This window comes from Anomaloglossus baeobatrachus, chromosome 2, assembly GCF_048569485.1.
Source record: "Anomaloglossus baeobatrachus isolate aAnoBae1 chromosome 2, aAnoBae1.hap1, whole genome shotgun sequence".
Taxonomy (NCBI): Eukaryota; Metazoa; Chordata; class Amphibia; order Anura; family Aromobatidae; genus Anomaloglossus; species Anomaloglossus baeobatrachus.
The window spans coordinates 218,927,594-218,950,316 of NC_134354.1; the positions used below are offsets into that span (position 1 = coordinate 218,927,594).

The 22,723-nt window shown below is 46.0% G+C and overlaps 1 protein-coding gene across 5 annotated transcripts in view; it reads right to left on the bottom strand.

Annotated features, from left to right (window-relative positions):
* The window catches only part of CSDE1 (cold shock domain containing E1), an 89,520-nt gene that overhangs the window by 41,505 nt on the left and 25,292 nt on the right, over window positions 1-22,723 (bottom strand). For 3 of the 5 annotated variants that reach the window (XM_075335621.1, XM_075335619.1, XM_075335617.1), the window contains exons 3-7: window positions 19,381-19,540; window positions 10,773-10,968; window positions 9,840-9,949; window positions 9,467-9,559; window positions 8,941-9,038 (exon numbers count right to left, since the gene is read on the bottom strand). In XM_075335621.1, the coding sequence (XP_075191736.1) occupies window positions 8,941-9,038; window positions 9,467-9,559; window positions 9,840-9,949; window positions 10,773-10,968; window positions 19,381-19,506 (623 nt within the window). In that variant the 5' untranslated portion in view covers window positions 19,507-19,540. Of the gene's footprint in view, window positions 1-8,940; window positions 9,039-9,466; window positions 9,560-9,839; window positions 9,950-10,772; window positions 10,969-11,457; window positions 11,587-19,380; window positions 19,541-22,723 lie in introns of all 5 variants that reach the window. The other 2 variants (XM_075335618.1, XM_075335620.1) reach the window with 2 other exon arrangements.

Here is a 22,723-nt window from a genome sequence, read left to right on the forward strand (position 1 = left end):
CCCATGGCTCTAACGGCCGCTTGTAAGGAGGGACGATATGACAAACCCCTTGCAGGAACGTGCGTACCTGAGGAAGTCGTGCTAGGCGTTTCTGAAAAAATACAGATAGCGCTGAGACTTGTCCTTTAAGGGAGCCGAGCGACAAACCTTTATCCAAACCGGATTGTAGGAAAGAAAGAAGAGTAGGCAATGCAAATGGCCAGGGAGAAACTCCCTGAGCAGAGCACCAAGATAAGAATATCTTCCACGTCCTGTGGTAGATCTTGGCGGAGGATGGTTTTCTAGCCTGTCTCATGGTGGCAATGACCTCTTGAGATAATCCTGAAGACGCTAGGATCCAGGACTCAATGGCCACACAGTCAGGTTCAGGGCCGCAGAATTCTGATGGAAAAACGGCCCTTGGGACAACAAGTCTGGTCGGTCTGGTAGTGCCCACGGTTGGCCTACCGTGAGGTGCCACAGATCCGGGTACCACGACCTCCTCGGCCAGTCTGGAGCGACGAGGATGGCGCGGCGGCAGTCGGACCTGATCTTGCGCAGCACTCTGGGCAACAGTGCCAGAGGTGGAAACACATAAGGTAGCCGGAACAGCGACCAATCTTGAACTAAGGCGTCCGCCGCCAGAGCTCGGTGATCGTGAGACCGTGCCATGAAAGCCGGGACCTTGTTGTTGTGCCGGGACGCCATTAGGTCGACGTCCGGCATCCCCCAGCGGCGACAGATCTCCTGAAACACGTCCGGGTGAAGAGACCATTCCCCTGCGTCCATACCCTGGCGACTGAGGAAGTCCGCTTCCCAGTTTTCCACGCCTGGGATGTGAACTGCGGATATGGTGGATGCCATGTCTTCCACCCACGTCAGAATCCGCCGGACCTCCTGGAAGGCTTGCCGACTGCGTGTTCCTCCTTGGTGGTTGATGTATGCCACCGTTGTGGAGTTGTCCGACTGAATTCGGATCTGCTTGCCTTCCAGCCACTGCTGGAAGGCTTGTAGGGCAAGATACACTGCTCTGATTTCCAGAACATTGATCTGAAGGGTGGACTCTTGCTGAGTCCACGTACCTTGAGCCCTGTGGTGGAGAAAAACTGCTCCCCACCCTGAAAGACTCGCGTCTGTCGTAACCACCGCCCAGGATGGGGGTAGAAAGGACTTTCCTTTTGACAATGAAGTGGGAAGAAGCCACCACCGAAGAGATTCCTTGGCCGCCTGAGAAAGGGAGACGTTCCTGTCGAGGGACGTCGACTTCCCGTCCCATTGGCGGAGAATGTCCCATTGTAGTGGACGCAGATGAAACTGCGCGAAAGGGACTGCCTCCATTGTTGCTACCATCTTCCCTAGGAAGTGCATGAGGCGTCTCAAGGGGTGTGACTGGCCTTGAAGGAGAGATTGCACCCCTGTCTGTAGTGAACGCTGTTTGTCCAGCGGAAGCTTCACTATCGCTGGGAGAGTATGAAACTCCATGCCAAGATATGTTAGCGATTGGGTCGGAGTCAGATTTGACTTTGAAAAGTTGATGATCCACCCGAAACTCTGGAGAGTCTCCAGCGCAACGTTCAGGCTGTGTTGGCATGCCTCTTGAGAGGGTGCCTTGACCAGTAGATCGTCCAAATACGGGATCACAGAGTGACCTTGAGAGTGCAGGACTGCTACTACTGCTGCCATGACCTTGGTGAAGACCCGTGGGGCTGTCGCCAGCCCGAAAGGCAGAGCTACGAACTGAAGGTGTTCGTCTCCTATAACGAAGCGTAGAAAACGCTGATGCTCTGGAGCAATCGGCACGTGGAGATAAGCATCCTTGATGTCTATTGATGCTAGGAAATCTCCTTGAGACATTGAGGCGATGACGGAGCGGAGGGATTCCATCCGGAACCGCCTGGTTTTCACGTGCTTGTTGAGCAGTTTTAAATCCAGAACGGGACGGAAAGACCCGTCCTTTTTTGGCACCACAAACAAATTGGAGTAAAAACCGTGACCTTGCTCCTGAAGAGGAACAGGGGTCACCACTCCTTCTGCCTTTAGCGTGCACACCGCTTGCAGAAGAGCATCGGCTCGGTCGGGAGGTGGAGAAGTTCTGAAGAATCGAGTTGGAGGACGAGAACTGAACTCTATCCTGTACCCGTGAGACAGAATGTCTCTCACCCAACGGTCTTTGACCTGTGGCAGCCAAATGTCGCCAAAGCGGGAGAGCCTGCCACCGACCGAGGATGCGGAGAGAGGAGGCCGAAAGTGATGAGGAAGCCGCCTTGGTAGCGGGTCTTCCGGCTGTCTTTTTTGGGCGTGACTGAGTTCGCCAAGAATCTGAGCTCCTCTGATCCTTTTGAGTCCTTTTGGACGAGGAGAATCGGGACCTGCCCGAGCCTCGAAAGGACCGAAACCCCGACTGTCCCCTCCTGTTGGGGTTTGTTTTGTCTGGGCTGAGGTAAGGATGAATCCTTACCCTTGGACTGTTTAATGATTTCATCCAGACGCTCACCAAACAGTCGGTCACCAGAAAATGGCAAACTGGTTAAGCACTTTTTGGAAGCAGAATCTGCCTTCCATTCCCTTAACCACAAGGCTCTGCGTAAAACCACGGAGTTGGTGGACGCCACTGCCGTACGGCTCGTAGAGTCCAGGACAGCATTAATCGCGTAAGACGCAAATGCAGACATTTGAGAGGTTAAGGATGCCACCTGCGGAACAGATGTACGTGTGACCGTGTCAATCTGTGTAAGACCAGCTGAAATAGCTTGGAGTGCCCATACGGCTGCGAATGCTGGAGCAAACGACGCGCCGATAGCTTCATAGATGGATTTCAACCAGAGCTCCATCTGTCTGTCAGTGGCATCTTTAAGTGCAGCCCCATCTTCCACTGCAACTATGGATCTAGCCGCAAGCCTGGAGATTGGAGGATCCACCTTGGGACACTGGGTCCAGCCCTTGACCACGTCAGGGGGAAAGGGATAACGTGTATCCTTAAGTCGTTTGGAGAAACGCTTATCTGGATAAGCGTGGTGTTTCTGGACTGACTCTCTAAAGTCAGAGTGGTCCAGAAAAGTACTTAATTTACGCTTGGGATACCTGAAATGGAATTTCTCCTGCTGTGAAGCTGACTCCTCCACTGGAGGAGCTGGGGGAGAAATATCCAACATTCTATTGATGGACGCTATAAGATCATTCACTATGGCGTCACCATCAGGAGTATCCAGATTGAGAGCGGTCTCAGGATCAGAATCCTGATCAGCTACCTCCGCCTCATCATACAGCGAGTCCTCCTGCTGGGACCCTGACCAGTGTGATGAAGTCGAGGGCCGCTCATAGCGAGCTCGCTTAGGCTGTCTGGGACTGTCGTCCGTGTCAGAGCCTTCACCCTGGGATGCATGGGACACCCCCGGAGCCCGGAGCTGTTCCAACTGAGGGGGAGCAGGGAGCAATGATTCAACAGTGCCCATGGTCTGAGTTACTGGTCTAGACTGCAAAGTTTCTAGAATTTTAGTCATAGTCACAGACAGACAATCTATCCGCAAAAACTGCAAACTCCGTCCCCGTCACCTGGACAGTATTCACAGGTGGTTCTCCCTGGGTCACCTCTAGCAGAGGCCCCGGCCGAGCAAGTGCCACAGGGGCCGAGCACTGCACACAATGGGAATCAGTGGAACCTGCCGGTAGAGTAGCCTCACATGCGGTACAAGCAGCATAGAAAGCCTGTGCCTTGGCACCCTTGCTTTTTGCGGATGACATGCTGTTGTCTCCTCTGAGCAATCTAGGAGGGTATATAGCCAAGAATCACCAGCGACCGTACAGTGCAATGTATAGCATGCAAGCATAAAAATACAAATGTACACTTCGGCACTAGTGGGGACAGCACCAGAGGTGCCGCTTACCGCCCGCTCAAACGCGGGTGTGTGTTCGCCAGAATCCCGTGTCTGGGTCTCCCAGAACTTGTCTCCCCTCTCCAGCTCAGACTGCACACAGGAATGGCTGCCGGCGTTCTGTGAAGAGGGGCGGACCGTGGGCGTGCCTCAGACAAAGTGCGGGAAACTGGCATCCCACTGTGTCCAGTGTGAGGGCTGGAGTATGTAAAGTAGACTCCAGCCCTCTGCGCTGATGTTCTGTACAGCGTCCCGCCCTTCCCCTGACTGGCAGGCCTGGGGGCGGGAACGAAGCGAAACTAGGCCGCAAAAGCCGGGGACTCGAGTAATAAGCGCGGCCGTCATATATGCACGGCCAGCGCGGAAGTCCCCGGCGCACCACAAGTCCCAGCCGCGCCGCAGCGTAAACTGACAGCAGCGGCCGGCGCGGCAGTTCCCAATACATTAACTCACTCAGCAGAGCTGTAGTGAGTAGTGGCACAAGCGCGCAGCGCTGTTGTCCCCGGCGCACTAACACACCCAGCAATGCTGCAGTGTGTCTGCGCGCGGTCTGTACGGGGACACAGAGTACCTTGACGTAGCAGGGCCATGTCCCTGACGATACTCAGCTCCATATCCAGCAGATTCCCCAGCGGCTGTGGATGGAGCACGGTCTCAGTGCCTGGAGACCGGTAAAATCCCACTTCACCCAGAGCCCTAAGGGGGATGGGGAAGGAAGCAGCATGTGGGCTCCAGCCTCCGTACCCGCAATGGGTACCTCAACCTTAACAAACACCGCCGACAAAAGTGGGGTGAGAAGGGAGCATGCTGGGGGCCCTAGTATGGGCCCTCTTTTCTTCCATCCGACATAGTCAGCAGCTGCTGCTGACTAAACAGTGGAGCTATGCGTGGATGTCTGACCTCCTTCGCACAAAGCATGAAAACTGAGGAGCCCGTGATCCCACGGGGGGGTGTATAGGCAGAAGGGGAGGGGCTTTACACTTTTAAGTGTAGTGCTTTGTGTGGCCTCCGGAGGCTATACACCCAATTGTCTGGGTCTCCCAATTAGGAGCGACAAAGAAACTATTTTTTCCTTTAATATTTTAACATTTCAATTTGAAAATGCAGCAAAAGGATCGATGAGAACTTATGAGAAAAACACACTAACATAAAGGCAGAGATCCTGATTCCAGCGGTATGTCACTTACTACTTAGTGTAGTTTTGATAAAATCAGCAGTACATTATCATTAGAGGACTACTTGGCGTGCTGCCAGGTAATCCGCATATTCATGAGCTCTGTATAACTGCTACATCTGCAGCAGAGAAAACATTGCTGTCATTTTGATTTTATCAAATAGCTCAGCAGGTGACATCGCTGGAATCAGGGTCTCTGTCTCTATATTATGCTGCTCTCAGATAGGTGAAGGGGGGGGGAAGGGGGGGGGGGAATAAACCTGGTGGCAGATTGCCTTTAACACCTTATCTTGATGAAGAACAAGGTAGGGAGTATAGCATGAAAGCGCCACTAATTCTGAAACCCTTTTAATGGAGGTGATTGCTATAAGAAAAGTCAACTTTTGGAGACAATACAAGCATCAGAAACTTACGGATAGGATCGAAGGGAGGAAACTTGAGAACCTACAAAACTAGATTAAAAAGGGAACCTGTCACCAGGTTTTTCCATATAAACTGTGGCCACTACCAGTTACCCCTTACATACAGCATTCTAGAATACTGTACATTACTCACCAAGCTACTCTGCATAAACACTAAAAATAGCTTTTGTTATACTTCTATACAGGTAGGTGCCGCTTGTCTTTATCCGATGCCTTTATTGCAATCACCATTCTTTTCCCTGCTTCGTGTGGATGACACGTCCTATATTTACACAGTGTCTTCCATTGCACTTCTACGCAGTTCTTTCAACCCTGCCGAGAGCAGAGCAAATTATTGTAGTACACATGCGCTCTTTCACCGTACCTGCGCATTACAGTACTTTGCCCTGCCCTGCCCTCAGTAGGGTAGAGAAGTGCACGTGCACAGGACGATACTGTGGAAACAAAGCGGGAAAAATAACGGCGATCGCAAGTAGGGGTCAAGATCAGAGACGTCGATCAGACCGGACACGCACCTCGCAGGCAAGTATAATAAAAAGCTGTTTTTAATGTTATACAGATCTGCTTGCGCACATATAGTATTCTAGAAGACTGTATATAATAGGTCTCACTGGTGGTGGGTGCACTTTAAAATGGTAAAAGCCTGGTGACAGGTTCCCTTTAAAATCCCAGGAGTCTAGGGGGTAGAACGGATACAGACAAAAGATCTGCGCATACCAGAAAAGGCCATGGAGCATCACCTAGTAAGTGGATGATGTCCAAATACCAGGCCCTCCAAAGCCAATCTGGACCACCAGGTATACTGGAATGCCCTGTACGCTAATTTTTTTTTAAGAAGCCTGGGAAGAGGAAGAGGTGGGAAGAGATATGGAAGCAAAAATCCGCAACCAAGGAACTGACAGATTCAACCTTGATAGCCTGAAGGTCCTCAGATCTTGCAACGAACTTTGTCACTAAGTGGTTTAGCCTGGAAGCATTTAGCTCGAGTGCCCACCCAATTGTCTACTTTGGGAATGTAAAACTCAAAGATAAGAGGAACTCTGCTTACTGGCCACCTCAGAATTCTTGCGATTTCCAACATGGAACGACTTGTGCCCCTCTTCAATACAAGCCACTGATGTGGCATGGTCTGACTGAATCCTGACTGGTAGCCCTTCAAGACGCGCTCAATGGATCACCCTGAGGTCTGGAAAGTTGCCAGGAAAAGCTTCTCCTTAGGAGTTCCTTGTTTCTTGCGCTGAGAAGTTATGAAAAAAAAAACTGCCATCCCATCCTGAGAGATTAGCATAAGTGAAGAGAATCTGCCACTGAACAGGGGTGAAAGGATTGACCCCTAGACAAAAGGAGGGGGGAGTCAACCATTACCTGAGGGACCAGTGGCATCGAAGTGAAGGCAAAGACCGATCCATGGTAAGTAATGACCTGTCCCAAAGTGCTAGAAGAGTTCTACAATTCTCTTGAATGGAACTGACCAAAATGGGACAGCTTCGAGAGCTGCCACTATCTGATAGTGAATGCTTTCCTGGAGAACTCAAGAGCCCAGATGGACGACTGCAAAACCACCCTCTTGCTTCAGAAGGCGCAAAACTCTGCACCGCCTAGACAGCCGGCTGGCACTTGTTTGAGACAGAAAAGTCCTCCTACCACCTGTAGCATCAGCAACAATCTAATCCAGCTTGGTACAAAAAAAAAAAAAAAGGAAAGACCTCTGAAAAGGAAGTCCCAAGAGAGACTTTTTTGAAGCTAGATAGACCCTTCAAACTCAGCCACAACATGTGGTGACTAGCCAAACAATTGCTTGCAGCCTGAGTGCAACATTCTGCCACATCCAAAAGATGCAGAACATAAATACTTAGTAGCCTGCATGATCTGATCTGTTAATTCAGTCAATTCTAACCAGCTAAGAGGCTACAAAGTAGGTGCGCTGAAAAAGCCTTAGCAACCCAAGTGGCAGCAAAGGCCGGACAAAAAGGTAGAACCTGCCACCTTAAAGGTGGACTTAGCCACAAACTGAATACATTTGTAGGATCCTTCAATGCAGTCAACCTCACCAAAGGGCAAGGTAGTGGTTCTAAAGAGAAGGGATACAGGAGTGTTAACCACCAGTGTAGGGGATCAAGAGGTCACCAATTCTGCTGGGAAAGGGTGCAATACTTTTATGCGACTAGGTTTATGGAAACTTTTGTCTGGGTGCTCAAAGGCCTTCTGTAATGGTTATGTAAAATACTCATTGTCCACAAAGGATTTCAGCACCCACTTGCCTCTACTTCATTAAATGGACAAAGGTCTGCTGGTCTGACTGCTAGGGTAGAATCAACAGCAGTAATTAGACGCAACCATCTCTCTCAACCTTCCCACTCGATATGGGTCTAGCACCGACTCTACACTAGAGCTAGAGAGTCAGACATCTGGAAAGAAAAGTGTTTATAAAAGCAGACGAGACCTAAGATATTGATAAGTCAGTCAAGGCTCCCAGGGCGGTGGAAGTCACAGAAAGACCATTGAAAGAAGCAACCAAGGTATTTGCCTGTTGCTGAACCTACTACGGTATCAGATCAAAATCTTGAGCCAAGAGATGGGAAGACCTACTCTCTTCTGACATCACTGAGATCCGCAGCGCAGGCATAGACAAGAGAGGAGGCGTACAGGCAGCCCAATAGGATAAACTGACTATAAGAAACTTACCACAAACAGCACATGCATAAGTGATTAGTGCAGGCTGGAGCGCAGGGCGAGCACCACCCTCTCTAGACTCAGACAGATATTCTTAAGTCAGTCAGAAGGAGCAGGAGAGAAGTAAAGAAATGCTGCTGGGGAGCTGCAGTGTCAGCCACCAAGCAGAAACAGTCCTGCCCAGATCGCCAGCCACCAAACCTGGTGTAGAAGGGGAGACTTCAAAAGCAGCCCCACCATCAATGTCAAATCTGAGTCAACCGAAGAAGAGTGTGCCGAAAAAAAAAAAAAAAAAAAAAGGCACCTCTGCCAGAAGGCGTGGGGGTGGAAGCAGAAGGGGTGGGGCGAACAGCACAGCCAGCCGAGCATCAGAAGCACTGATTGGCAGGCAGACTGTCAGAAATCAGGCCTCCGCACAGGAACGCAGCCAATCTGGAGGGGAGCGAAGCCTGTGCATGACAAGTCACTGTACGACTCCACTCACACACCTCACACCCAGCTTCTTCCCCCATGAAAGACAACACACATAGGAAATGTGAGGAGTGAGGGAGAGAAGATTGAGTAGTAGTTAGTAGTAAGATTGATGGAGGGGACTCACTTGACAACATGACTAATGTAGCAATAAAAATTGGAAGAGGGGGGAGGGGAAAAAAAAACAAAACAAAAAAAAAAAAAAAAACAACACACACACACACGAGAATTTCATTACTAGCTTATCCTGCTTACGGGAGAGAAGATAAATGTTGTGATTGGTTTTTTTTGGGGGGGGGTGGGGGGTGGAAGAAAAAAAACCCCAAAACAACAGTCGTAACTGACTTACTGTTTGTTAGTTTCAATGATAAAATTAATTTTGTCTCCAGTTTCAAGTTGAATATTTCCATCCACATCTTCAAGGGTATAGGTTAAATAGAATACTTCCTGCAATAGACGGAAGAAAAATAAATAGAATCAGCTGATGGAAGCAATTTTTTGGAGAAATCCCCCTCCCTCCTCTTAGAAGGAAGAAACAGGGATTACATAACCTCAGGCACAGATTGCTGCACCCACAATGGACTAATAGGCCACTGCAGATGCCTAGCCATAACAGAACAGTTGTATCATGAGACCTGACAGAGTAAAAATGCTTCAGCTGCCAGGTACACGTGTCCGGTATGGCAGTGAAGACGGCTGCTCTGCAGTCATGGCTACCAAGAGTTGAACCCTCACCAAACATGCTGGAACCCTACCAATAAAATCCGCTTCAATCCTGGACATATGTGCTAAAGCTTGAGTTTAGCTAAAAGAAGCACAATGACCGATGTGTGGCGCTGTACCATTCCACAAATCTTCAAAAACACAGGACTTACTCCGTTCCGTTCATAGCATACACTCCCTGAGGGGCTCTGGCCTGGGGCAGCTGGGGATTTACTTTCCAAATTATGAGGCACTGCGCAGACGACCTGGAATGATACAAAAGAGTGGATTTGAAAAAAAAACACACACATGGTTTATTGGCCGCACAACTGACCTGCAACTAAGAAGCAGAGTAAAAGCTACAAAAATGTTAAAATTTGAAACAACATTTGCTATAAAAAGGCCAAGTGTTTGTTTTTTCCTTTGGTATGTGTAGTTATAAAAATTATAGTATATTACACTATATATTAGTTTTGGCAGGTGGGCATGGCTCTCAATTTAGAGCATACAATAAGGCATCTTGATATTCCGTTATAAGACACTCACATTTCCATTAATTCTCTCTTCTGGCATAATTTCAGTTTTGATCTTTAACAATTTAACTGCTATAGGTTTACCGGTCCGTCTGTCTGAGGACACTTCGAACTCCACGTCATCTGCAGAATAAAAAGGAAGGGATTATCAAGGCTGTGAAAAGAGTAAAGTGGAGGTCTAACTACATAAAAACAGTGTTAGGCTATGTGCCCACGGGACTCTGTACCCGCAGGTACGTCCGCAGGTTTCCCGCAGCAGCTCCCTGGATTCCGCAGCTATACATGGCGCCAGGATTCCAGCGAAATATCTGCAGAAAACCTGCGGAGGTCCTGGCCTCTATCTCCATATTGGAGGGCCGGGATTTCCGCAGGAATTTCCACAGGAATAGTTGACATGCAGTTACATGTGGCTGCAGGACATCAGCAGCATATTCCGCAGCCGCATATACCACAGCATGGACACAACACTCCCCATGTCCAATAGGATAACACGTGGAGTGTCTGTACATGCCAAAACCTGCGGATTTATCTAGAAACTCGAGATAGTCCCGTGGGCACATAGTCCCGTGGGCTGCTCTCACATCAGCAGTATTCTGCCGCAATGCTGGATCCGTCAGAAATGCGGTACAGTTCAATAGAGTGGAATCGCGGCAAGGTAAGGTTACGTGCGGGCGCGGCCACATGTGACCTTATCTAGCCGGGATTCCACTTAACTGTATTGAACTGTACCGCATTTCTGATGGATCCGGTATTGCGGCAGAATACTGCTGATGTGAAGCCCGCCTTAATTTTACATCATTACAAAATAAGCTGCCTTGGTAGTTAACTGATCAATGCAAACTGTTGAAAGCCACAGGGACAACATGGTGTTACCTTATCAATATAGAGCAAATGGAAATTAATTTATAAAGGTGGGAAAGGGACGTAGACAACACTCAATAGTTACCTCCCACTTTCAGCTCTTGCAAGTTTCCATTGTATTGTGAGCAATGGAAGAATAGTCTAGCTTGACGCTCTGAACACTGTATAAATCCGTAAGATGTTAGCAGTTTCTCAATCATGCCCGTTTCACGCAGTACAGAAGTACCATTGGGGTAGCCATTGTGGCCATTGTTGTGGAGAAGGTTTGGGTCAAAGCTCATCTAATATAAAAACAGACATTATTAGATTCAATCACAACGAAAAATAACTATTTAAAAAGCAAGTTAAATTTTAATAAAATCCTTAGCCATAAAAAAGCAAAAACAAATTGTAATCACTTATACAAAATAAAATGCAGAAATTAAGAAGCATCGTTAAAACAGAAACATGGAAAACATGATGTGAATGAGGGACTGCAGTTAAGGGGAGAAAAAAATAAAAAAAAAAAAATACAATTTTTCTCCCTAGTAGGTCAAAATGACAATAGCCTTCATACTATAGGTTAAGCTGGTCAGACATTGGCCAAAATAGATCTAGCAGAGGCACATCAAAGCCATTCATGCAACGATAGCAAGTGTCTAAACTGACGAGACATCACACGAGATGCCCAGACTTGGCCAAACCTTACAGTTTCACAGAAGCCCAAATATATTTAGTAGGTTAATGAAAACCTGGTGCTGGAAAGCGCTCATGCTACGGCCCTGACTTACAGATCTCTGATACAGTGGGGTCCTCTTCTGCTTTTTAGGCCCACATGAGGCGGAGGTAGGACTTACAGGGAGTGCAGCAGATGGGGCGAGGGGCTCTGATACAGTATACAGCTTCTCCATCATATACAGCTGGGATAGACAATGTAAAAAATCAGAAGATATACTACCTTAAAAAGGGATGGTCCACTACTAGGACAAAACCTTCTGGATTCCACATTTCCCCCAGGTAAAATAAAAAAAGCCTATACTCTCCTCTGAGACTGGCGCAGTGCCCACGGTGCCAGGGCTTGTGCAACGTGGTGATCTCACACGAGCCCCACTGCCAATCAGCACCGGCTTCTTGCTTTCAGTTGCAGACACTAAAGCAATTAACAGGAAGTGAGTGGCGGCCACAGCACTTCCTTCCTGTTAATAACCTCGTTTGTCTGAAAGCGGGGAGACAGAAGCCGGTGCAGATTTGATGTGGGACTGGCATGGCCTCAAAATGTCACGTGAGCCCCGGGAATACGCTGGCCAAGGAGGGGAGGATAGGCTTTTTTTTTATTTTACCTTGGGGTAATATGTGAAATCAGAACAGGGTTGTCCTAGTGGTGGACAATCCCTTTAAGAAGTTAAAGTTGTCCCCATCTATGGACAATTAATTTTGCTTTAAGTGTATATATTTAGGGTTACAAATCATTTTTGCAATTCGGTTTGCTGAAACAAGAAAAACCTACAAAACACCACAGTTAAAAACGTTAGAAGCTCAAATTGTATTGTCAGTATTCGCTCAGATTGATTCTCATTTAGTCCATTCTGCAGCCCACAATAGCCAGGGCAACAAAAGACAAAACGTTCAATTAATCCCAGTTACAAAGATGATTTTTTTCTTTTTCAGCCAATTAAGTTAAAAAAAAAAAAAAGGAGTAACCATGGTTTTCATTTCTTTCATACATACGATATTACAAAGTTACTTATTTTCATGTGTACTAGTGATGAGAAAAAGAAAAAAAAAATGAAATCATTGTTACTTTAAGGAAAATATGGACAGCTCTTTAAGACTTTGGGGCTAAAAAACAATTGTAGAAAAACACTAAGCTAAGGTTTTGGAACAGTTAAGAGATTCATCGCCTTAATGCATTTAAAAGACAGCTTGAAATGGTAAATAGGGTGGCTTTTGCTAGCGCAACACAAGGCCTTTCAATGGCAATGTCAGACAGCACACCCGCAGTAACCTGCACGCAGACACAAGGACATATCCTTACACTAGGCCAGCAATAGTACCAAACAGATCCATAACTACAAATGGCCTACACTAGGGTGAATGGTGCGGGGTTGCGCAACTATTTTTGCGCAATACTCTAAGGCTATGTGTCCACAAAGCGTTTAGCCCTACATTCAGTAGCTTAGCTAGGTTTACATCTAGACAAAAATGGGATTTGCCCATTGAATAAAACGTTGCATAGATTCTATTCTGTTATTTATCATTTTCAGCCATGAACCTTATGTCTTGTGGAGGTTTGCATTAAGAAGTAGTTGACTAAATCTTAGTCGAAAATGATGCAAGACAGAACACAGACTCCGTCTAGAACAGACAGTGGCCCAGTCAGCAGATGTGCCCAAATCTCCCGCTTTGCGGAGGTCCTGCTGTAAGACCTACCGGAACCACTGAACTGATGTGACCCCTGCCTAAGGGTACGTTCCCATGATGAGCACTTGTGAGAAATTCATGCACTAAGCTCACATTACGGTAGTTTGTGTGTGTTTTGTTACATGTGTATGTCTCAAAGTTGGTTGAAACACAGGCAGAAGAGCAAATAGGAAGTTGCCCAAAGCAAAGAAGAAAGTTTATCACAGATTATAGTGGTACAAAATCATGTACAATTATAACCGTCCCCATCTCATAAGAAACACTAACAGCCAACATACAAATATACAAAACAAATATATAGCTAGATACATGACAGACATTAGAGGGGGAGAGATCCTGCAGCTATATAAAGGTCACAACCCCCCCCCCCTATAGATTATACACTTGCACCCTTTACTGCCTTTCATATGGCGTTATAGGGGGAGGGAGTTAGCCTGGTTTCACCTAAATAATTGCCATATTTTGCTACCTAGTAAAAAGGTACAACAGACAGTGCAGGCTGATATTCTGGGAAGGTGGTTTGTTATTGGGCCCTTCCCAGTCTAAAAGTACCAGTCCTCAGGCGCCCCAGAAAGTGGCACATCACAATTTATGTGCCAATTCTGGCGCTTCACCCTCCGCTCTTTCTGGAAGTCGGGATAATGGTAGGTGGGGGTTGATAACAGCTGTGTAGTGACAGACACCTCTCCATTACCAACACCTGGGCTTGTGCCATCTGTCAGAAACCCTTATTTCTAACCCAGTGAGGGAAACAGTTTATTGTGAAAAAAAAAGAAAAAAAAAACCCACACAACCCTTGCAGGTCCGCCATAGTCCAGGGAAACAAGAGACTAGTCCTCAGTTAACAACTTATTAGAAAGGAAAATTCCGAGGTCCAGCATAGTCTGGCAGTTCACACGACGTTCCTCAACTACATAAATCAAGAGGCTAAGGAGCCTCAAAACAAGGCTCCATAAACTATGACCAGCAGCCACTCCCACCTCACTGATGATCAGGATCATCATATGGGAAGCCCTGGACAACGTTGGATCAGCATGGGAACTTTGTTTTCTAATAAACTGGTGAACGAGGGACACTTGTATTTTTCATGTTTCCATTTGTGGACCAAAGGTGGAATCCCTGCAAAAGGGCAGAACTGCATGATTCTTTTTTTAAATAAAATTGGTTAACCCGGAAAAGTGTGTGGTGTGGGAAGTATTTTTTTTTTTTTCAAGTATACTGTGTTTATCTTTTATATTACTGGCTTAGTAATGGGGGTGGCAGACACCTCTACATTACTGACCCCTGGGCTTTATATAATCCCCAACCACCTTTACCCAGATTGCCACCACACCAAGGCAAGAATCGGGTAGAGCCAGAATTCACACATTTAACGTTATGTGTCACTTCTGGGGGGCTGGGGGTATTTTTAGGCTGGGAATGGCCCAATAAGCTTCCCAGCCTGATAATACCAGCCCACAGCTCTCTGCTTTGCCTTTTCTTGTTATCCAAAATAGGGGGACCGCCCTTTTTTTTTTTTTTTTTTTAAAAAATAGATAAAAGTGAACCTGTCAGGTGCAATATGCACCCAGATCACGATCAGTTCTGGGTGCATATTAGTAATCCCTGCCTAACCGTCCATGTACACACTAGCATAGATAAAGAGATCTTTACAAAACGTATTCCTAATGATCTTTTATCCTATGCTAATGAGGCCAGAAATTGGTCGTGAGGGCGATATATCTCCCGAATAGTCCGCCCTCTCCGCATTGTAGTACACCCACAGGGGTGTACTATCATGCTATTCAGCATCACCAGTGGTGACCCGTGTACCTGTATTCGCTGTGACCGCTCTTCTGAATGCCGGGCACATCCGATCATGCGCAGTATGAAGCCTTGTGTACGTGTCCCAGCTTCAGAGAGGCCTTCTGCGCAAGACTGGAAGTGTGGGGCATACAGAAGAGCGAACACAGGTGCACGTGTCACCGCTGGTGATGCTGCATTTAACATCATGTTAGTACACCCATGTGGACATGCTGAGAGGGCGGCTAGTCGGGGGAAGTAACACCCTTGGGACTATTCCCCGTGCTCATTAGCATAAGATAAAAGATCTTTAGAAATACTTTTTCTAAAAATCCCTTTATCTATGCTAGTGTATACAGGGACAGTTATGCAGGGATTAGCAATATGCACCCAGAACTGCTCTGGGTTCTGGGTGCATATTACACCTGACAGGTTCCCTTTAAACGCTCTTAAGTGCCACATGAAAGACACTAAAGGGCGCAAGTGTTTAACCCCTTCAGACCCAGCGCGTTTTCAGTTGTATTTTGCTCCCCTTCTGAGAGCCGAAACTTTATTTTTCCGTCAATCTTGCCATATGAGGGCTTGTTTTTTGCGGGACGAGTTGTACTTTTAAATGAAACCATAAGTTTTACAGTATGGTGTACTGGAAAAACTGCAAAAAAAAGTTTGATTGCACAATAGTTTTTGGGATGTTTTATTCACAGTGTTCACTATATGGTAAAATTGATGTGCCGTTGTGATGCCTGAGGTCAGTGCGAGTTTGTAGACCCCAAACATGAATAGGTTTACTTGTATCTAAGGGGTTAAACAAAGTCACAAGCTTGTCCAATAAAGTGACGTACGTTTTGCGCCATTTTCCATGACCCGTAGCGCTCTCATTTTTCGGGATCTGTGTCGCAGTGATGGCTTATTTTTTGCGTCTCGAGCTGACATTTTTAATGGTAGCATTTTTGCGCAGATGCTACGATTTGATCGCCTGTTATGGCATTTTGCGTTAAACTTGCGTTGACCAAAAAACATAATTTTGGCGTTGGGAATTTTTTTGCCGCTACGCCATTTACCAATCAGATTAATGGACTTTATATTTTGATAGATCGGGCGCTTCTGAACGCGGCGATACGAAATGTGTATATTTTTTATTTTAACTCTTTATTTTTCATTAGGGGTGAAAGGGGGGTGATTTAAACTTTTAGGGGGTTTATTTTTTTAACTTTTTTTCACTTTCTAGTCCCCCTAGGGGGCTATATGGATGAACAATGCGATCGCTCTGCCCTATCTGCTGATCACAGCTACACAGCTGTAAACCGCAGATATGATCACTTTCTGATTCACTCGGCTCCAGCCCGAGTGAAACCGAAAGTGACTCATGATAGCTACAGGCGTCATCACATGACCCTGTTCTACCATGGCAACCACCGAAAGTCACGTGAACATGTACATGACTTCTTGTGGGGGCGGCGGTAAGTAAAAATAATGGCCGTGTGCATATACATCTCGCTGCCAGACTTTGGCAGCGAGATGTAAGGGGTTAAATATTGCGGGAGGAATGCGATTCCACTCGTAACATGCAAGCACACGTCAGCTGTTGAAAACAGGTGATATGTGTTCGGATCGCTGCTTTTGCCCACGGCAGGGGGCGGGGATTAATCTCACGATCCATAACGACATTAGTCGTGAAGGGGTTAATATGCAGGGGTTGGGAAATTATATAACTGCAGGAACTCTCTCCATCTAATATATGTCTGTCATCTAGCTAGTTCTATCTTTATATTTTTGTTGTCTGTATATGCGAGTGTGTGCATTAGGACGTTGAACTCTGATTTGGGCAAGTTCCTGTTCTGCTGCCTGTGTTTAACGCAACATGGATACCTGATATGTGTGTAGAGGCGTTTCTGTATTACCTGCATTTACCCTGCGTAAAACGCACAGCAAAAAAAATTAAAAAAACAAAATACACGTTTTTAAATGCAGATTTTCCCGCATCTAATGATAGTCTAGAGGAAATTCCACATTGAAAACTCAGTGGCTTGTTGGGGTGGGGGGGGGGGGAAAGTGACAAACAAATCCTGAAAAAAACCCTCAAAATCTAAAAAAAAAATATATACTCAAAAGAAGTCAAACATGCACAGCATACAGTGAAGCATTATTCACATGTCTTGATGAATTTGGCCGTCATCGAACCTCACCAAGCAACAGACAGGGGCATAAATACAATGGGTGCAGGGGCTGCACTCACACCCGGGTGCTGGAGCCTAGCCTATGTAAAAAGGCCAATGCCATTAAAGACTGGCAATATTTGGGGGCAGAGTTGGAGCTTTTGCATTGGGGCCCATGAGCGTCAAGTTACTGGCAACAGAAAACTAGATCAGGCAAAGATCAGAGGAGCTCGCGATTAAGACCATGCAAGATGCTCTACCTCTAGTATAATCATTCCTAAATGATACATTGCAAAATATAATAAAAATTACATGCAACCAAAACCAGACAACCCTATAAGGCAAGAATGCAGAAATCAGCATTGTGCCTTTACTAGGTTATTCCCCAGGGAAATTTAGAAATAGATTGAACAGGGGCTATGTCTTTACACCATGCAACATTGTATGAATCAGTGCTACCAAATGTCAAGGAAAAACAGGAACACCGCCCCTTCGTTTTTAATTTTATTTCCCCTTCTCAGAGCAATAATTTTTTTTGTTTCCTGTTGATATACCTTTATGAGGGTTTTGTTATTTTTATATTGCAGGCGTTATACTCTTAAATGGCACCATAAAGTGTAATGCAAAATGGGAGAAAAGAGGGGGGGGGGGGGGGAATTTTTTTTTTTTGTTTAAATTGGGAAATTACACATGCAATTCCAATCTTTATTTTTGGGTTTTACTTTTACTGCGTTCTTGGGGGGGGGGGTTGGTTGATAATATTGACCTGATTGCACTGATTTAAAGAATCATGCTATTCTGGCAATAACAAACTAGTCCAGTTTTTATTACTTTAGTCATGGGGTGGGGGTGAATTCAGAGACCCGTAACCTGTTCCCCCTCCCATCAACCGTTCCGTCACGGATTTTTCTTTGTTGTGGTGGAGGATTTTATTGATTGGCCAATCATGGAGAGATGCAGGAACAAAAACTGTATAAAGTTAGATTCAGACCTGCCTGTTGGCGTGACGTCCACATAATTTCTAATTAAAGCGAAGCATCTAAGCGCTACACTAAATGACACTATTCTTGCATGACTCCATACCAGCTTATTCTGTGGTATGGATCCCATGGGGTGCATACCTGTAAGGCCTAAGCCACACAGAGGAAAACACTGCGAGTGGAGTGCGATAAAACATCACATTCCACTTGGACCAATATTAGCCTGTGTGTCAGCGCACATGAGTGATTGTTTTCTCGGTCTTTCTCTCGCACCCATTCAAATGAATGGGGTGAGGGAAGGAGAAAAAAAAACAAAAAAAAACAAAACGCACTGCACTCGCGGTACACCGGTGTACCGCGCATGCAGAGTGAGAAACGCAATAGCCAGCAATGGAGGAGGGAGATAAATCCCTCCCTCCCCCCGCAGTCGCAGTAACACTTGCATGACAGCTCTGCTGCCAGCGAGAGCAGAGTGTCATGCGAGGATCGCACTAATGCCCCATGTGGCCCCGGCCTAAGGCCCGCTATCTGAATGAGGCCTCTACTATAAAGGCAGGTGGTTGGAGAAAAGCAGTGCCAAATGGAGAGGTCAGGAAGTAAGCCAAATCTGCAATTACTATATGGACAACCCCTTTACAACAAATTGGCCCACTAAAATAAGAGTCACAGCTGCAGAGCTTAGGTGGCATAATGTCACACGAGGTTTGGTCAGGCTGAAATGGAGCCGGAGGAGAGTATCTTCTTGATATTTGATGAGGAGGCTACATTTAAATAATGGACCATCCGTTTAACTCACTTTATAACAACAACTAGTAATTTAAAACCGCAGTGGCTAGTGGCCCTGGCCACTTCTAGGTAGCTCTGCTAAGTCAAATCCTTACAAAAGTCGTGAACCTGGCAGTCGAGGCTTCTGTCAATTTGTGGAGACCAAGGGCAAGATCAGTGTACATATGTTGAGCAAAGTACATGCCCACAGTGGTGGTACATGAGCAAAACATTAAAATGGCAAATTATCTAGAATAACCCAGTATTCCACATTATTTTCCAAACTACACAATATATGCAGTCACAAGCTACATTTGGAAGAAAAACGAAAAACATATGCATGTGACAGGATTTGAGGAGTAATGATTGGAAATTAGTAAACTTTTGCACAAAAAAAAAAAAAAAAAAAAAAAAAAAAAAAATTACATGGGGAAATAAAATTGTCAAGTGAACTAAAGAAGCAGAATACAGAACAAAAATGTGAATAATAATGGAAACAAATGAGAAGATGGGCGGGAAGAATCAAAAGCCACTGTGAAAGGCACGTGCCCCAAATCTGCATGGCCTACAGCGAGTGGTTAAATATTAGAACTGGTGAAAAAAAACTTACTGATCGGCCATAAGGTGATAAAGTCAGTCCGACTGGAGATGCATTGCCCAGGGTGGCACTAACGTATGCAGTAGGGGGAGAAGACGGCATGGAAAATTCAACAAATTCTTTCCAGGTGCTTGCCATATTCCTACTCCTGATTCAACTTAATTTTACAATGCTGCATATAACAAAATCAAACAAGACAACCTTATCAATTCCAGTGAGGCTGTAAATGAGAAACAGCTCATTGCAAGATGCCAGCCCTAAGGAGGTGAAAACAGGTTAGAGGTCTAGACTACGATGGACAGCAATAAACGGCAAATCATTGACTTAGGTTATGGAAGGATGCAGGTTGACTGACAGCAAGACACAAAGGATAAAACAGTTACAAGTTCTCTAAAAGAAGTTCTCCAGTGACAGCACATACGATGCACGGCGTGGAGAGCGCACACACCGAGCCAGAAGACCAGCCCAGACGAAGGCCATCTCGGAGGATTACTTTGATTCTCTCCCATTGGAAAACACTAGGAAACTTTCTACATAACTTGGCATTACATGCACCTGGCAGAGATGGTAAATACTAGAAGACACATCACTCATTGCTCCTCTGACAGATGTCACATTAAAGAGTAAGCAGAGAGCCAAGCCAACGGATCCGTTATGTGATGATTGGACAGGTTGTCCAAGCTTGGGACAAAAGCCTGTGACTGCAGAATCGCGACAGACGACCGGGCACACAGTCACGATACCGAGCGTTGCCTTTGTGAGTGGTCATATGACAGCATGAGTGCCATTTCATTACTTGAGGTCATATGCCAACTAAACAAGTTCAGAGAGAATTGAGATAAGTCGTGCAAGCCGAGACCGCTTGTAGGCAAATGGCGCACAAGAGGTCACATAACCGACCACTCACCATCACGATTTAGCAGTCGCTGATCGTATACATTTGTCCTGAGCCAGCACAACCTCAAATTATGGCACATAAGGAGAGGGGAAAGAGGGGAAAACTAAACAAAAACACCCCACAAACAAAAGACCCACACCCTTTAAAAAGAATATTGAACTTGAACAAACTAAGTAGTTACACACTTTAGATGGTGGAAATGTGGTTCTCCCGAATGCAGTTTTTTGTGCCTCAGACATTGAGACATGAAGGGTACCTTCAGTGTATGTAAATATAGTCCTGTTAGCTAAATGGGTTTGATCAAAAACTATTCTCTACTGGGTCTCCAAGGTCTACACCCAGTTGGCCAACAAAGCTAGAGTGGTGCACAAAAAATAAACCTGCCATATTCAGAAGAGTGGCATTAATACCAAGTTTAAAAGGACAATTTTGTCACTGGTCCTCTTTCAGAGGAATTTTAACATTACTCAGCAAAGGTGCTGTGCACATCCGGACCCTGTGCACAGTACATTTACACCACAATCAAATGATGAGGTGGCAAACAAGCACAAAATTGGAGGAGCATTATGTAGGGGTTTTCCGTGGGGTAACAGGGTACCCTAGGGTTACTTCTGTGCTGATCTACAGTTAGGGGAGCTAGTAGGCTTTAAGTTTAGGGCAATCAGAGAGCTGTAGTCCAACAAGCTGGAGCACCACGATTACACAATGATCACCTACATGTTGAGGCATGCTGTTGTGTGGTGCCACCGACTGACAGCCGGCATTAATGCCAGTACTATCCACATGACTGAACACTCGAGCGCTGCTGGGTGGGAAGCTTCAGAATGCCGTTAACCTGCAGGTTAACAGTTAAGTTTTGGGCTTTTTTAGGCTAGTTTCACACTTGCGTTGTTTTCCTTCAGTCGCAATCCGCCGTTTTGGAGAACTGCGGAATCAGTTAACGGATTCCGCTGCTTCCCATAGACGTTTATGGACGACGGATTGCGACTGATGGACCTGCGTTGCTTCCACTGGCCGACACTGAGCGGAAGGAACGCGGCATGTAACTTTTTTTGAGCAGCGGAATCCTTAGGATTTTGCTGCGCATGCTCTGACTCCCTGCACACGTAACCAGGGTACACATCGGGTTACTAAGCAAAGCGCTTTGCTTAGTTACCTGATATTCACCCTGGCTACGTGTGCAGAGAGCCTGACACTTCCCTGCTCGGCTCCGCTCCCGCTCCCTTCCGCACTCCACATATGTGTGTGTACACACACACACACACCAGCCATGCAGTCCCTGACGCCCTCAGCACCATGGCACCGCTCGGCTCCACCCACCCCGCACTCCGCCCCCCGCACACATTCTCGGCAGCCGGGTGATCAGCTGATCGCTCACAATAGTCTGCCGCTAGTAAAACTGTAAAAAAAATAAAAAAAAAAAAATAAATAAATAAATTCCGTTGTTTTGTACGATCCGTTGTGCCATTATATGCAACACATCCGTCACACAACGCAACGGATGCTGTTCAACGCAAGTGTGAAACTAGCCTGACAGGTATATTTTGAGACTGTTCTAAACTGGATTAGTTTGTCCTGCCAGCCTTAGCTTTGGTTTCTTCAGCCATTTTAATAGAAAGTAAACTCCACAAATGATACCATTAGAATAGTAGGTAGTGGAGCAGCAGACTATCCAGAAACAAGGTCACGTTTCACAGTATGTTAAAGACTAATTTCATGCGAATGTCCTCAATTCTTCAAGACGGATGTTGTTCGGTGACAAATTCCCTTTAACAGGGAGTAAATCAGCTGCCAACTCAACCGTCTGGACCCCCTGAAATTCAAGAGAAGGCCTTCCTCAACATGTATATGTGGGAAGGGAAGGGGGGGGGTGGGGGTGTTAGGCTCACTAGAGGCTTAAAAAAAAAAAAAAAAAAAAAAGAAAAAAAGGGTAAATCAAGTAGACCACACAAGAATGAAGCAGAGGCCAATGCACTGGCTGGGCTCACTGCACAAGCGCCCGATGCCACTGGAGCTGGACAGGAGTGCCAGGAATTTTATGCCCTAAGGCTACATGTTCTGTTATGATCATCCAGTTCAATACTTTAGAACTGACTCATGGACAATATATATTTTATGACAAAGGTTCTCATTACAGAGGTTATCTATCCTCCTCTTTGTAGAAAAAAAAAATAGTCTCAAATAAAATGGTTAGTAAGTTGTCATTTGTAGATCATGATCGTGTACGAGAGGGCATTCATCAAAAGCAATAGCATGTTGTATTACAGACAATATGCTGGGTCATCTGGAGCAAAAAGACTTTCTTCATAGCCATCTCCCCACTATGGGTTCTAAACAGAGGAAGCCTTATCTCAACCCTGATGCAGGCCACATTTTTTTGTTATATGGCCAAAGTTGGCTTATCCCCTTAACGACCGCGGGCAGTAAAGTTATGTCCTAGCGGTCATAGTGTTAATC